The sequence below is a fragment of the Rhipicephalus microplus genome, chromosome 6, assembly GCF_043290135.1.
Source record: "Rhipicephalus microplus isolate Deutch F79 chromosome 6, USDA_Rmic, whole genome shotgun sequence".
NCBI lineage: Eukaryota > Metazoa > Arthropoda > Arachnida > Ixodida > Ixodidae > Rhipicephalus > Rhipicephalus microplus.
Window position 1 is genome coordinate 77,968,551 of NC_134705.1, and position 16,218 is coordinate 77,984,768.

At 47.1% G+C, this 16,218-nt stretch overlaps 1 protein-coding gene across 1 annotated transcript in view; it reads left to right on the forward strand.

Annotated features, from left to right (window-relative positions):
• Window positions 1-16,218, forward strand: part of LOC119168093 (uncharacterized) — a 52,036-nt gene that overhangs the window by 11,418 nt on the left and 24,400 nt on the right. The window contains exons 2-3 of the mRNA XM_075865347.1: window positions 1,311-1,514; window positions 12,506-12,707. Coding sequence (XP_075721462.1) covers window positions 1,311-1,514; window positions 12,506-12,707 — 406 coding nt within the window. The remainder of the gene's footprint in view (window positions 1-1,310; window positions 1,515-12,505; window positions 12,708-16,218) is intronic.

Consider the following 16,218-nt stretch of genomic DNA (forward strand, 5'->3'; position numbering starts at 1 on the left):
TGGATGCGAGAGCGGTCGAGAAGCTTGCCGATGGCAAAGTCGCGCCCTGCTCTGACGTCGAAGAGATAAGAGTTGGTAGGCAGGACGAAGACGAAGTTGCGGCCCGTTGTGACGTCGAGGCCAGAGGTGTCGAAAGGCGTTTCGAAGACGAATTTGCTTCCTGCTTTGACGTCGAGGCGAGAGGAGTCCAAAGGGTGATCGACGACAATGTTGCTGCCTGCTTCGACGTCGAGGTGAGAGGGGTTGAAGTGCTGATCGAAGACGACGTCACGGCGGGCAGCGTTGTGTAGGCGAGATGCTTACCGAGTGGGGTGGATGTGACAGCGACACATACTGGTGCAGTTCGTGGCCACGGTGTGGCTGCGTGACAAACTCTTGCTTTAGCGGAGATGATTCCATTCTCGAACTCGCTGGCTGTGGTCAGGTCCGCTTCCAACTTCTCGTAATGAAGCGCAGCCTGTATGTCTTTGTTCAAGTGCATGAGTTTGGCGTCCTTCGCGACGATGAGGGCGAGTATCTGTTCGCGCTTCTCAACAGGAGTTGACGAGTCTGCCAACAGGGCATCGAGCGATGAGAGGTGTTGCGTGATGGCTTTTTGGACGAAGCGTCGCGTGGTGATGATTTAATCCATGGACGAGTGTCGAGGCCCAGATGACCGGTTGGGTTTCGGCACAAGAACGAAGCGTGAGAAACGAAGGAGGGAACCCGGTACTTGATCGTCTGGCTACGTCGAAGGTTAAAAGAACAACTGAACGTTTATTCTTGCTCGCCCCTTATTCCTCATTTGTTTGCAACAGCCTTGGTGCGACGTGCGGCCGCCATCTTCATTTTCTTCACTTGAAAGCACGCGCTCTCCCGCTTTGTTCCCCTCTCAAAAGAGGGCGCTACAACTACAACGGCGTCCTTTTGCATGGCATAACGTAAATCAACCACGAAGAACAGTCACCACCTACAGTAAGACTTTCTTCATGATGAGGCATCAAAGATTTTAACCCCGATAAACGTGCGTTTTTGTTAGCTTTCGAAAGGCTGCAAAACGTACTTTCAGCAAAAGAAATCTAGTCACAAAGATGGGAAATTGAGTGTGATTTCGCACAAATTAATAGGCTGAGTGCATAGTGTACGAAACTTGAACCGATGATACACAGAGAATACACAGAAAAAATGTTCAGTGGTGAATGGATATTTCGTTATGAGTATCTCCAATGTCATTAGTTTTTTATCAATGTTGAATCTCGTACAAAACAATGCTTATTTGCGAAATATTTGCGTAGCTTCACAAATTCTTCAAACATTCCTTACCTTTCAAGGTACCACAAGCCTTCAAACTCGCCTTCATAAGAGGGAATGCTCTGAGCCTTTGATGGAGGAAGTGAGATTCTGTGGAAACCTGCGAATTTGGAGATATTTCTACAACCACACTTCCCAGCAGTGTCATCAGTTCTATTGGGATAACTGTCTTGCTGACGGCGTTCATATGACCCGAATCGATTGCGCCAAGAAATGCAATCTGAGTAAGTATGCGGCAGAGCGATATGATTCACTGTATTACTAAACGCACTTACTCTTTCTATTGTTGCTGAAAATTTACCTTCAAAACTACGCAGGCACATTGAGATTATCTATCTATCTATATATATATATATTTATATATATATATATATATATATATATATATATATATATATATATTATCTATCCATCTGTCTGTCTGTCTCTCTGCCTCTCTATTTATCTATGTGTCTAACTATCTATCTATCTATCTGTCTACATCTAAGTGCTCTCGCGATAGCCTTCTTATCTTGCTAGTGAAAAAAATTCGTACTGCATAGAAAGACTCCACCCTATCCTAACGGCTTCCGAGCGACAGCAAAAATCAAGGTCGGTCACATCGCTGCGGCTGCAACCACATAATAGAAACGAAGTGCCATTGTTGCTATATTGAGAATTATCATGTTTATGCTGAATAATTGCTCATTGTGTAAAAGCAGATTGATGACAACAAGCAAAGTTTATTACTGCTCTAGGTGGTGAAATAATGCCATAAATGTATTTTGGGACTTTCTTTTTTGACAATTGTTTTCTTCACCGCAACAGTAACAGCTGGTGTTATCTAACGGTAAAGTGAGCTAGAAGAGCTCACTTTACTGACGGTGTGCGCAGAAGCGTATGCTATGACGGCTATGATGCACTTCACATGACGATTTCACAAGCTGCAATCCTTGCAGCAAGCTACTACCAAAAACATCGAAACAAACAAATTACGGCCGCCATCACACTCTCTGCGTGAGGCTAAAGGAAGGTACGTAGTTTATACTTAGCAGTCCAAGTACGCGTGGATAAAAGAAATCTAGAACTCACAGCAAGCGGAGCGAGGATCAGGGGTGCTACCGTGTTGACGGGAATCATCACGCTCTTCTGCAGGTGACAAGACAGGTTTTTTCATTTTTAAAGAGATGGGCGTTGTGACAAATTACGGGGACTGATGGGCTTCCGCGTCAGGGATTTCTCTCAGTGATCGCCGAGGCTCGAAAGTCGCATGCATGTGGTTGGGCCTTAAAAAGCTTTGATGAATTCGACTGCCTTGTTACGATTACTAACGAAAAATTGTGTTGCGGACGCCATCAAAGCCTCTCGGCGAGAACTTCTATTCGCTCTAGCGTTAGTGCTTTTGAAAATACCCTACGAAAAAGCGGAGTGCAGCTTTGCGTAAAGCAAGTCAGCAGCACATGAGCGACTGCGTAAAGACATTTGCGGAGGTAATGAAGACGCTATTCCGCAACGTGCACGCGTACGTGATTGAAAACAAATGACTTCACTATCTTATGAGCGCCGTGAAGGAGCATATTCATATGTGGCTCTCTTTTACAAACTGCCGAGGAGCATCGCAGGGGGAATAAAAAAATTGACGAGGGCACCGCCATTGTGACGATGCTCAAGCTACATACAAAGAAGAACGACCACAACTACTGCGCCCGACCATCACACTGCAGTGATTCCGGAAGCGTCATACAGAATTGCTTTCAAACACGTTTTGGGACATCGTGCTTGAAGAACTATATAGGCAAGCTGCTACCGGGTACGCAACTCTGCTCCCGTGGCTCCCTCGCATCGTATGGAACGAGGTACAACAAGCCATCAGCACACTTCATTCTTACGAGATAACCTCGCCCACATCACCATCTTTCCTGAAGCCAGGAGTCCTCACTGTCGCCGTCATTTATGAGAAACCAAGCAAGGCTCAGAAGCTGGCAACGCAACACCTACAAGCACCACATCACCTGCCAACCACCCGTTGCTGCCACGCACGCTGGATCACATCCGTTAAAACGTTTCAACAAAAGACGCCGAAGAAGACGTACATCGGCGAAGACATCGACGCGAAGTAAATCGCACCAGACCAAGGCTGGCAGATCGCCTCGTGTCACCTAGCCCAAAATGAAGGCTCCAAACATGTGCCGTCATATAGCGCTTCAAAACGCAACGAGCACAAGCCCCGCAACAGAGAAAATGCGAAGAACAAAGTTATTCGCACATGCCGAATGCCTCAGCTACCAAAAAATGACATCAGTATTATCATTAGGCCCAGATGTGGTCTTAACATCACTATGGTTGGCCCACCGACAATCGCCGAAGCCATTTCAACTTCGGCAGGTATCAGCCTATTGGAACAGCAAGCAGACACGCTCTGCCCCAACATTAAACAGAACATTTTAGTAGCAGGCATGCCGAAGAGAGAAAATGCTAATCACTACGTGCGCGTTAAAGAAATGCGCATCGCTGACAAGACCTACGAAGTTAGTGCCTACGAAGCGGCACCACATTCTACATGCAAAGGCGTCATTCGAGGGAATCCCGTGCAAGACTGTTCGGGGGACATTGATGCGAAGATTGTCAACGACCGCAATCTACTAGCTTTGGCTGCAAGCGCATCGGAAGTACCACCGCAATGATCGTGGCCTTCAATGGACATCGCGTTCCTAGTTTTGTGCGATACATATCGGTGCTACTTCAATGTACATTATACCGTAGACAATTAGATATTTGCTACGCGGGCGATCGGCTCGGCCATCGAGTGGACGTGTGCCCGATTCCTGGAGACGTTATCTGCAGAGGCTGCAGCGTGCCGAACCCCGGAAATGAACACCACTGCACACCAACATGCAAGCTTTGTGAAGGAGTCCACCTCACTGCGGACAAGGAATGTAAAGAACGCTACAACATTCCATACGTGGTGCGCCGACGACGATGGGAGCGAGCACACTCGACACGACACAACAGTCATGATGCAATCAATGAGTTCAACGCAATCGCTGACGACGACCAAGCCTTGACGCTTTTTACAGACGGCCACCAATTCCGGTCCCGATCCCACAGTCGTCCCAGGAACCGCAACATGCGTGTATCGAGGTCCTGAAGCCACCCTCGGACCCATTCCCGCAGCGCGTGAAGTGGGACCCCAACCAGATCTACATCGCGAGGCTACTCCAGGTCCCGTTCATGTTCCCAGCCCGGGTCACGCTCCGGGTCACGCTCCGGGTCACGCTCTGGTTCCCACTCTGGTTCCTAGCCTCACGCCGGTTCCAGGCCTCACCCCAGTCTCACCAGGGTCTCACGTCAACGATCGCAAAGCCCATCGGCACCAACATCGCCAGGCAGCGTCAACAAGAATAAGCGGGGAACTCTCACTTGGGCAGACGACGTCCGGAGAAAAGGAAACACTACATCAGAGGTAGGGTCGGGTTCACTCCCAGAGCATGATACACACACCATATCTGATATAGCGATCTTAAAGCACGAAAATGCGATGATGAAAGAAACAATACGCAAACTCACAGTCGCAATTGCCGAATTGAAAACTGACAGAAAGGCAACGCGCTGCTACGCCAACAACCGACAACGACGAAAATGCAGTCACCCCGCTGCAGCCTCAACCTGTAGGTTCCGGTAACGACGACGGCGAGAGCGCACCGAAGAAACGCGCGGTCGCCCACGACCAGCCAGATTCAAAGGCAGAGTTAGACGAGATTAAGAGCACGCTATCGGCGATTAAGGAAAGTCTTCGCTTTCTTGGCGAAAGCGTGGCCTCGTGCAGTCTGCCCTTGCAGGACACGGTAATCGGTTGGGCCAAGTGGAGCAATATCTCGATCATGTCGTCTCCCCTGCAGTTACCGCGCGTAAGCCAATGTTGCAACGTACAGCCGTGCCCAGTCCACCACTTCACGCAGCCCTTATGCACCCGCCGGGTGGTCAGGCCGACTCCTACATGCTTAAAGAAGGTCAGGCCAATTGACGAGTTGCAAATCTGGCAAAGGAACTGCAGGAGCTTTGCCCACAAGAAAGCCTTCATGCAGCAATACCTTCGTAGCCACCAAGCCAAACCTCACATCATGCTATTAGAAGAGACTGTAGTACCAACCGCCACGTTTTCCGGGTACCAGTGGTGGCCCGGCCCCTCGGGAGGACGTGGTACCGCTATCCTGGTCACTAACAAGATTACCTGCACAGTACACAGTCTCAATGTGCCCGAAATTGAACATGTTATGGTCGAAATTCTCTCTGGCAACATATCACAACAAAGCGTGTACATGCTTGATGTATACAGTAGTGCCATCCACCATAGACAAATATACACACGCTTGTTCCAGAAAGCTTTCCGTCTCACGGGGACTAACCCCCTACTTATTACGGGTGATTTTCACACCGCGATAGCACCTGGGGATACACGTACGACACACCCAAAGGTAACGAGCTTTGGACAAATGCGAATGACATGGGCCTTATTCTCATTACAAACAAGGCCTTCCCCACTCGCACCGGCACGTCCACGCAGAGACACTACACCGGATCTCTGCTCCGTCAAGAATATCAACGACGCCCACTAATCCAACCTCGCGGTACATCTCGGTAGCCATTACTTCATATTGGCCATACACCTCCCTCAGTAACCAGGAATACCAAGCCTTACACGTGGGTCGACTGGGACCTCCTTCGTGAAACCCGCGCCGAACGGCCTCCTCTCGATACCCCACCGAGCCTCGAGATGTGGACGGCCCAGCTCAAAGCTGATGTAAACAAGGCAACCAAAACTATCTGTACAGAACTTTCAACCGAAAAGATGGACAGTCGCCTCGCCCCCCTACTTGAGGCCAAACAGTCTCTATTGGCCTTGTAGAAAGGCCAGCGCCTTAATCGGAGGTTACGCAAACGCATATCTCAGCTGAACAAGACCACGTTGGATCACTGCCGCACCCTTTCAAAACAGCAGTTGGACGAAATTTGTAACCCGATTGATGGTCAGGTTCGTAATGGCAAAACGTGGAACTTATTCAAACACCTCCTCAATGAAACCAACACCCGCACAAATCAGCGTCATTTGATCGTGGAGATACTTCATCAAGCTAAACGGACAGTGTCACCGGAAGATGTTGTCACGAATCTCGTAGAAAAATATCTCCCGCTTTCAACGGGCCCTGTGACCCCACACCCCGATTACTCTGGCAGCGACAACACCAACCTAGATGCTGACTTTTCTATTGAAGATGTGCGCCGAGCTCTCCATGAGCTCAATGGCCGCTCAGCCCCTGGTCCCGACGGCATCACCAACAAGCTCCTACGCAACCTGGACGACCCCTCCATCACCTATCTCACCGACACTATCAATGAAATATGGAAAAAGGTGAGATACCCGGTGCTTGGAATTAGCTCACACGATTCTCATACCCAAACCTGGAAAGGCTCCGAGCCTAGATAACCTACGCCCCATATACCTCACGTCGTGCGTGGGCAAAGTGGCTGAGCACGTCGTCCTCAACAGGGTTGGTCGATACCTCGAAGATAACGACTGCATCCCGCACCACATGATTGACTTCCGACAAGGGTTATTCACCCAAGACACCATGTTACTCCTAAAGCATCACATTCTAGACGGCGAAAACACTCGGGATACTCGTGCAATATTCGTTCTCGATTTAGAAAAGGCCTTCGATAAAATAACGCACTCGTCAATCTTGAAAGTGATCGCAGCCCTCGGCCTAGGTCATCGATTTTACTACTTTATCTGCTCTTTCCTAACTCGATGCAGAGCCGTCCTCCCTGTACGAGACCTAGTGTCGGAAGAAGTGGAGCTCGGACAGTGGGGCACTTTTCAGGGATCCGTCCTCTTGCCCACGCTCTTCAACCTTGTGATGATCGGGCTTTCTGAACGACTTTCGAAAATCGATGGGCTAAATGACACCATCTATGCAGATGATGTAACCATATGGTGCTTCACAGGGTCAGGTGGCTTCATTGAGTCCGCCCTGCAAGAGGCTATCAACACCTTCGAGTCTTACCTCGACCACACTGGTCTCAGGTGCTCACCCGCGAAGTCGGAGCTGTTGATATATTTTCCCAAACGCCAGGGTGTCAAGCCCAAAGGGTGGAAACCTCCGGCGGAACGCAATATCACCCTTCACACCAGAGAAGGTTGTACTGTACCCAGGGTAGACACCATCAAGGTCCTCGGAATGATCATCGAGTCCCGCGGAACCAACACCCAAACAGTACACAAGCTCAGGACTAAGACTGAGAATACCATACGACTAGTACGTAGAGTAGCCAACAGGCACCATGGCCTCAAAGAAGGCAACCTGCGGCGTCTCGTACAAGCGTTTGTTTTGTGTCATTTTACCTGCGTTGCCGCTATACACAAATGTCTACGTGCTGAGCGCGATCAACTCATTGCGTTTACTCGCAAGGTGGTCAAACAAGCCCTTGGCCTCCCTATCACCACTCCAAACTACAAACTCCTGGAGCTTGGCGTAGATAACACGCTAGAAGAGATCACCGAAGCTCAGGAACGCGTGTGATTGACCCGACTCACCACCACCAAGGCGGGTCGCCATATTCTGCGCAAGCTCGGCTTCTTCTCCTCGAGGGCCAAGCACCCCCCAGAGTTGACCTAATTCCCCATGAAATTCACGACCTTATCACGATCACTCCCATTCCTTGAAATGTACACCTCGAATACAACAGAGGCAGGCGCCTTGCGCGGGCGACCGCTATTCTCAAGCGCATAGACATGAAAGCGGACAACGTCTCCTTCGTGGACGCCGCTGCTTATAACAACAACCGAGCCTTCGCCGCGGTCGCGGTATCATCCGCGCAGCAGACTCTTAACTCTGCCACCATCCTCACCCAAAACCACGAAGCAGCGGAGAAAATAGCTATAGCTATAGCTATGCTTGACAGCAAACGGAAATTCATCCACAGTGACTCCAGGCCGGCCATAAAAGCCTTCGAACGTAAAGTCATCTCCGACCAGGCGCTACGTATCCTGCGCAAAGCAGACTCGAGTGCCCTGAGCACCATACTGTCATCTGGCTCCCCGCCCATCTCGGTCAGGTACCGGGTGCCCTGTCCAACCTCAACGAGATCACCTATGATGCAGCGCGCGCACTTACCGACCGCACCGCCACAGGGCAACCCCATCTTGCTGGGTTAAATACGAATCGGGATGCACCAATTACGTACAATGAAATAGCAAAGCACTTTTACCTGGAACGCCGCATTTTTCCACCCCCCATCCGAAACTTAACCGACCACAGGCATCAATCCTACGCCTATTACAGACACACACTTACCAAACCTTGCCACGCTTCACGTTTATTATCCTCATGCATACCCCAGTGACACATGCCCATCATGTGGACACACAGCGACACTCGCACACATGCTCTGGGAGTGTAGAACAACTCTTGCCGACTCTACCTCAAGCAAGTGGGAGAGCTCACTCAGGAGCTCACTTCTCGCCGACCAGCAATGGGCCGTCCAGTAGGCCCACGAAGCCGCCGCCAGGTACTCCCTGTCGGTCCCTACGTGGGAGACGCCCGCTACGCGCTAAGCGCGTCCTGCAGGACTGAAATAAAGTTTTTTTCATTCAATTTCAAGACGTGCAATCGTACAAACGTACACCTGATTGAAGACCCCTGTGGCTAAGCGTATCACTTGCTAAAAAAATGCTCTTATTGCCGGATCGGCCACTGTGGGTATATATAGCATGAACACCTCGCCCCCCACTCTTGGTCAGCGGCTTCGGGAAATTGAGATGCACATACAGCGGTGAGCACTATTGGGGTGGATGGCTCAGCGTGGCAGCGCTCTAAGAAGCGCCGGTGCAGCTGGCCCAGCCACGCATCGAATCGAAGTAGCACAGGCGCACACGAGCGTGCCGCTGTTGCTGTACCACAGACAAGCGAGACCAGCGCTTTGCTACTACGGAATGGCACACTCAAGCATGGTAGCTGACTGCGTAAACCACCCCCCGTGTGTGCATGTGTGCCGGCGTCGCTACGCTTCGATGCGCGCCCGTGCTAGCAAACTGGCGCAGCGCAGAACGCGATCACGCGCTCACGTGTTCACCCTTAGTGACTTGAATATAAGTGTATTCTAGGCACTATACCCTAACAGTGCTCACCGCTGTGCTTTCGAGAAACCGAGAACAACGCCCGCCGTCACTTCAGTTCTCAGTCACCATATATCCAACAGACACCGTCACCTTATAAGGTGAACGCTAAAGGGGGGGGGTGCCTAGGCTCCTTAGGTAAACGTGAAAAGGCGACGTCATGAGGTGACGCTCCTTTTGGGTGAAGACAGGAAAAACTTTTAGAGACCCTGACGCAACTCGACGGCATGATAGAAGCCAACGTCTCGCCTCAACCTGAGATTACGACAACATGAGTGCATAGCGCAGCACCTCACCTGAATACTTCAATTCGGCACAGCCAAGACAGCGCAAATAGACAAAACCAATGAGCTAATCTCATCGAAGCTGGACGTCAAATGTCGACTTGCAAGTCAACCTAGGCGGAAGTAAATCAGTTAAACTAGCCTAACTTAATCCGAATTCTCAGTGTTGAGTGGATAATTTCTGAAGGTGCTCAACAAAGCTAAAGCCGCATGAAATAGTTATCAAATACGCATGGCAAATGGCCACCTGATAACCCGCATACTGAGTGATGCACAGCAAGAGTATGTGTTCACGCTCGTAGCTAACCCGTAAGCTTCACCGTCATATATCAGTGCTACTATGGCGTAACCTTTACGATGTAATTTCTTAACGAGGACTGCACGCTGACAATGCCGTAAACGAAGACCGCAACAGAGATGACAAAAAAACTACATGAGCACGAAAAAAAACGAAAACGTCCCCGCACCGCACTCCGCAACGTCTTTGATGAAGTATGCATTGCGCTCCATGCGAACGTCTCGAAACGTGCGGTAAGTGATGCGCTTTTTTGTGGGGATTTGATCGCTCAACGAAACGTGAAACGAATTTCTGGATCACATAGTGTCCATCGCATACGGTGTCTTTAAGCTACGTAATAGCACAGAAAATGTGACTGTCATTGATTTCAGCGCTGCCAACAATCAAATCAACTGGGGCATGAAGGTCGCATTCGTGGAAGCTTAGGGCCAATGTAAGTGACGCCCCACAGTTCTTCGCATCATCCCAGGAAGCACTCTCAATAGTTGCTAATGCGGCGAACACTGGCATTAACCTCCACCTACCACAACAAAAGCAGAAGAAGCTACATGGCATCCACCAGAACTATACCCTTTTTTGTAATAGCTGAGTGTTGGACAGATGCCACTAGCGAAGTATCACATAACTACGTAAGGATTAGATTATGTCTTTCACCCAAGTCCCTACCGTATCTCAGTGCGCCAACGTGATGAAATAAAGAGAAAAGTCGCAGAAACCTCTGGGGCGACACAATTCGACCCTCTAACAGTCTGTGGTATCCTCCCGCGTTGCTGGCTAGAAAGAAGGGCGGTATGTTTCTGCGTCGATTATCCGCACCTAACCAGCAACATCAAACAGGATGTCTAACATTTTTCGAGAAGCGGCAATACGTTAGCCTCACTCTGTGGCGCCAGATACATTTTGTCTATACCTCAGAAGTGGTTGTTAATAGAACGAAATGGACGAGAGGGCTCCTGATGAGACTGCCTTCATCGCACCAGATAGATTGTACGAGCTTAAGATTATGTCAACCTGTCTATGTTCAGCACTATCCACATTTCACTATGTCACGGATGAAGTAATGTCCAGGCTGAAATGGCACGCATCTCTTATCTGCCGGTTGTCTTTTTCGTATCTCTTATTGAAGAGTGCGTTAGTCGGCGGCAGATCGCGCTAGAGGCGAATAATAAAGCAAGACTTACTCTGAAGCCGCAGATGAGTTTCACTCAAAAGTCTTTTTACCGAAAGACATAGTTAGCAACGAAGGCTTTCGCCTGGATCCCAACAAGGTGGCAGCCATGAAAATTTGCTGACGTCCCATGACATGAAAACTTTTCGTAGGTGTATGTGCCTCTGTGCATATTAAGAGAGTTTTATGTACTAGTTGTCATGAATCTACAAACCTCTTACCCTCCTTCCGTAGCAAAACCACAGGAAGCCGCTTTTCATTACCTACAAAGACGGGAGCCACGCTGTCTTGCTGTCATGTCCATGTGGCGTGAGATCAGAGCGAATTCGAGAGCCTGAGGAGATCAGACCATCCTGCATAGCATCTCTGCACGCATGATAACCGAATGATCCTGAATAGTCACGAAGCTCTTCGAACATTCCACGTGGTCTGCATGGAGCAACGCTAACCCAAGCTTGTGATGATAGAGAAATAAACGTGCATGGCAGTATATTTACATTGTTACTTGCAGTGAGGCAGGCCGTTCAAACCACCTATAGCATACCAGTGTGTGAAGGTGCGCCGTTCAAATCAACCGAGATTTGAAGTGCATTAGTCCTAGCGAAGCAAATAAAAAAAACTTAAGGCGTGCTTATTATCGTGCATTTTGTCCTCAGGTAATATTTTAACCTAATTCCTGATTTAACAATGATAATCCAGCTTTTTTGCCCTCTATAGTTACATACGTTTAGCTTAAAGAGGCACTAAAAAGCTAAACTGTTTTTCGCGTATAACTGAAGTGCATTTCAACCATTCAGAAAACACTGTTCTTACAGCGACACGACGCTTGGTAAGACAAAACACGCGGAAAGAAATTGTGAATGAAGACGTCACCTTGCTGATCCAATTAACTACTTCCTGTTCGAATTATCGCCAACTCAGTGAGGCATAGGAACGCAGTGCTGCCGATTGAAGGAAGAAACACAGCAGTAATGTTGCCGTTTTGTTTTAGTGCCGCTGTGTTTCAACTAGCGTATCACTGATTGCAATCTTGTTTAATCAATCGTAACACATTATTGTAGGAAGAACTTCCCGTCTAATAAGGCAGTAAACCTCACCATTGATTGCCTGCCATGACGCAATTCGTTTACTCCTGCACTTTTATTTAAACTCAATAGTCAATAAAGCTGGACCGCATTCATTTTTTGATATGGCTATAACAACGACCACAATAAAATTCTATGTTTGGGTGGTTACTGCGTGATTTTTCAAAATATCACAGCAGCAGGTGGTGATTTTCCGTGTTTTTTATTGTTTTTTTTTCAATGCAGAAGAGCAACCTGGAATTTGCGCCGAACACCCGGCAGGTACTTGTGCAACATACCAGCCGACCTCCAGCTATTATCCTAAAAAAAGTTACTTCTACAACATAACGTCCAAAAGATGTGAAGAATACAAAGTGTGCATGTCCACAGGGTATATCCTTAAACAAAACTCATTCGCTTCAAAAACTCTATGCATAATGCATTGCCGGTGAGTCCCTTACTTATTTCTTATTTACATAAATGGTCAATTACGGGCATTGATTCTGCCTTGAACAACGTAACATCTACTCAGATATCGACGACATTATTTTGATGATGTGAATAACTATGCTTGCTGCCAAGCGGTGATGATTGCTGGGGCATTCGTTAATACATTGTTTATGGTGATCGGCTGCTGACCTGAAAGTGGCGGATTTGACTTCGACTGCGGCGTCTCTCATAATCGAATAGTGCTTTTGGGAGGTTGAGGCCCGATATCATATTATGATGGATTAATGGCGCATTCAAAATATCATTCCTGCCACGTGTATTTCATCGAAGGAAAAAAGCGCACACCTCAAATGTGATAGGGCAGGAGGTGAGATTAGTACGATTGGATTACCTGTGTCAAGGCCTCGGTGATGTGGTTCAATGAGCTGTCACATGGGGTGAAATAATAAATAGCAAATAAAGCACCGATGCCCAAGTGGGCACTCAACAGCAAACAGTATTAGTTACTGGTGTTGAATGCTTCCCTTAAAACACATTGTGATGCCCCTCTTACAATTATGAGAACGATGCCGTAGTAGAGGGCTTCAGAAATAATGGCCGTTGAAATGCGTGCGCCACAGCCGCGATTAGAACCTGATATTTTCGGGTTAGCAGTCGATCACCACAACCAGCAGACCACTGGCAGACGGGTAGAGAATTGTTCTTGTTGATCTTCTCTTGTGGCTCATGCTCATTGTGGTAGATCGCCCAATAATTGTGTGGGCTTATCAAACTTTATTCAATTTTAGAGCTATGGAGATTATAAAATGAAAATGCTACATGTTCCAGAATGAAATTTTGATGCTCAAGAAAATGAACAAGCTATAGAATTTTTTTCTATTAATATATAAATAATGACTAAGAAAACCTCACCTAAAAATAAAATAAATAAAAAAAGGATGTTATGCGTATGCCGACGCAGCAAGATAATATTGTAGATTATTATCTTACTCTTTTGGTTTCATTCAGATAATTCAACACAGCCACGTAAACTTTTGCACTGCCAATCTATAAATACAGGCTTCAAAAGACACCATCACGGGCATGAGTATATTCATTCCAATAGCGTGTGAAGCGCTTTCTTACTTGCGCCTACGAGCTGTAGTAAATCACCTACAAGTGAAAAAATGATCCATAGTTTCTATCTCTCCGCAGAAAGCTCACACTCGAGAAAAAGCCTGACCACACCTGTGTTATCAAAAATTTAGTTTCGACACCCGAAAGCTCAGTCTCATCATTACTACTTCTAATTTACGTGCTCCACAAGGTGATCGGCGCCAGGGATATAATAAGTGGTGATATTCTGTGGAGTTTGTGAGTAATGTACGTGCAAAGCTTTCCATAATGTTACGCCTGCAAATTTTCGTAGCCGTTACCTAAGCGGATGGTTGAGAGCAAGGTAGAATTGGCCCCCTCATTGATGACAGCTCATTAATAACCCGGCGCCGAATCCAATCTAATCTTTTTTCAAATGGGAGGGGGGGGGGGAATATAACGCATCACACGCGTTTCTTATGTGCGAGTCAGTGCCAATAGAACGTGCCGAAAAAGAGACAGAGAGCCCGTGATTATAACAGCCGATGCGATTTCCGTGTTAACTTTTATGACGTGAGTACCAGAAACTCAGCCGCAAAACAGTTGAGGAATCAAGTAGTAGAGAGGAATAGAACCAACCCATGTTCGAACTGATTATACCAAAACCTTATTTTTCGGTACACTCCCATTCATCTGTAGAAATAATTGTGCTTGCTTTGACACTCTGCAAGTGTTTCACAATAAACCATCACGAGTGCGATGGAGGAGTAACTTTGCATTATTAGAGAAAATGTTGTCGAATTGAATATTCACATGGTGTGAATTAAAGCTAGTCGATGTTCTCTCGCTGATACATACGTTCGGTGGGTGCTATAAACGTTGTACAAATATAATTTCTGGGGTGTGAAATAGTGGCGATCTAACACCAAAAAAAAATCCCGGATAGGGTATAAATGCTGTCTCCGACTTTTGTAGGAGTGACTCGTGAATTCCTAAAAACGTATCCCCGGTTAGGGTACGATATCTGCATCAAAGAGAAGGAAATCTCGGGTCTAGGTATAAAACGTAGATAGAAACCGTCTTAGGAAGGCCAAGGCATAATCGTAATGATTTCCTTTCTAAAATATTTATAGAGGCCGCATTTCGTAGCTTGGAGCTCCAGAGAAAAGCACGCATCGAAATTGCAGAATAGGACGAGTCAATATACATCCGATAAATCATTACTAGTGTATCTCTTCCTGTGGCTATGCGGTAGTTGCTTATTCACAACGTGCCGACAGTTCGTGCATCTTTTCCAGCCATGTATTTGATGCGTTCACGACAGTCAAGAGTTGCATTGTAAACTACTTCAAGGTAATTAGTAGATGTCACTTGGGGTATGTACTCAGAATGACGACATAACGAGATGTGCACGGGGTATTGCAAGAGGAACACAAGAACGGCGCATCGTCTCGGATTGGTAAGAAGTGATTGTCATAGAGCCAGCTTTGCAGAATGTTAGGATAAGACTGAAGACTGTCATACAAGGTCTGAATGGTGTCTGTCGTTGCAAAGAAGGCTATATCGTCTGCATAAACGTAAGTTTTTATGTCCTGCTTACGTCCAATTGCGACCATTAGGACTATAAATAGCACCGGGGACCATACTGAGCCTTACGCTATTCCCCTAGTTTGTGTGTCAATGACCGACGAAAAGGCGCCTTTAAAACAGTGAAACTTCCTCCTCATAAGGAGTTTGTGAATTCAGGTTACTATATTCGCCTGAAAATTGAGGGAGTCTAATCTATCCTTCAGAATATTATGCACTGCTTTATCCTATGTTTTAGCGATATCCAAAGTAACTCAAGCCGCACATTTGTCGTTCTGTTGTGCTATCCGTATACGACTTTCTAAATCAGCATCAGCATTCGATGTGGAACGCTCAGCCCTGAAGCCAATAAGACAGGGACTGAGAATTGACATATCGTCAATAAATGAATGTAGTTGAGTATGGATCATTTTCTCAATCATTATCACCTAATTTGACGTCAAGGCCATTGACCTTATGTTTTTTATTGTGTACGCTTTATCTTGTTTCTTCAGCGATAGTATAACTTCAGCTTGTTTTAATTCTAGCGGTATAAATCAGTTCTTCAGGATACCGCTAGAATGAAACACTATCTAAAAGAAGATTAGGCGATTTTTGAAATAAGACTTTCACCACGAATTTCATAATACCACTTGGCCCTGGGGAAGTCGTTGGCAAACATAGTTAAGTTTGAGTCAACTCAGATTAAGAAAGTTCTTTAAACTCATGCGAAGGTACCTGCATGTTGAATATAGCCAAGAGATTTGTACTAAAGCAGCGTTCTAAAGCTTTTGCTGTTTATTCTAGCGAAGTGTTCATTCCTAGCTGCGTCTAAATACATTATTCTAATGTTAAAGGCGCTGGCAGTA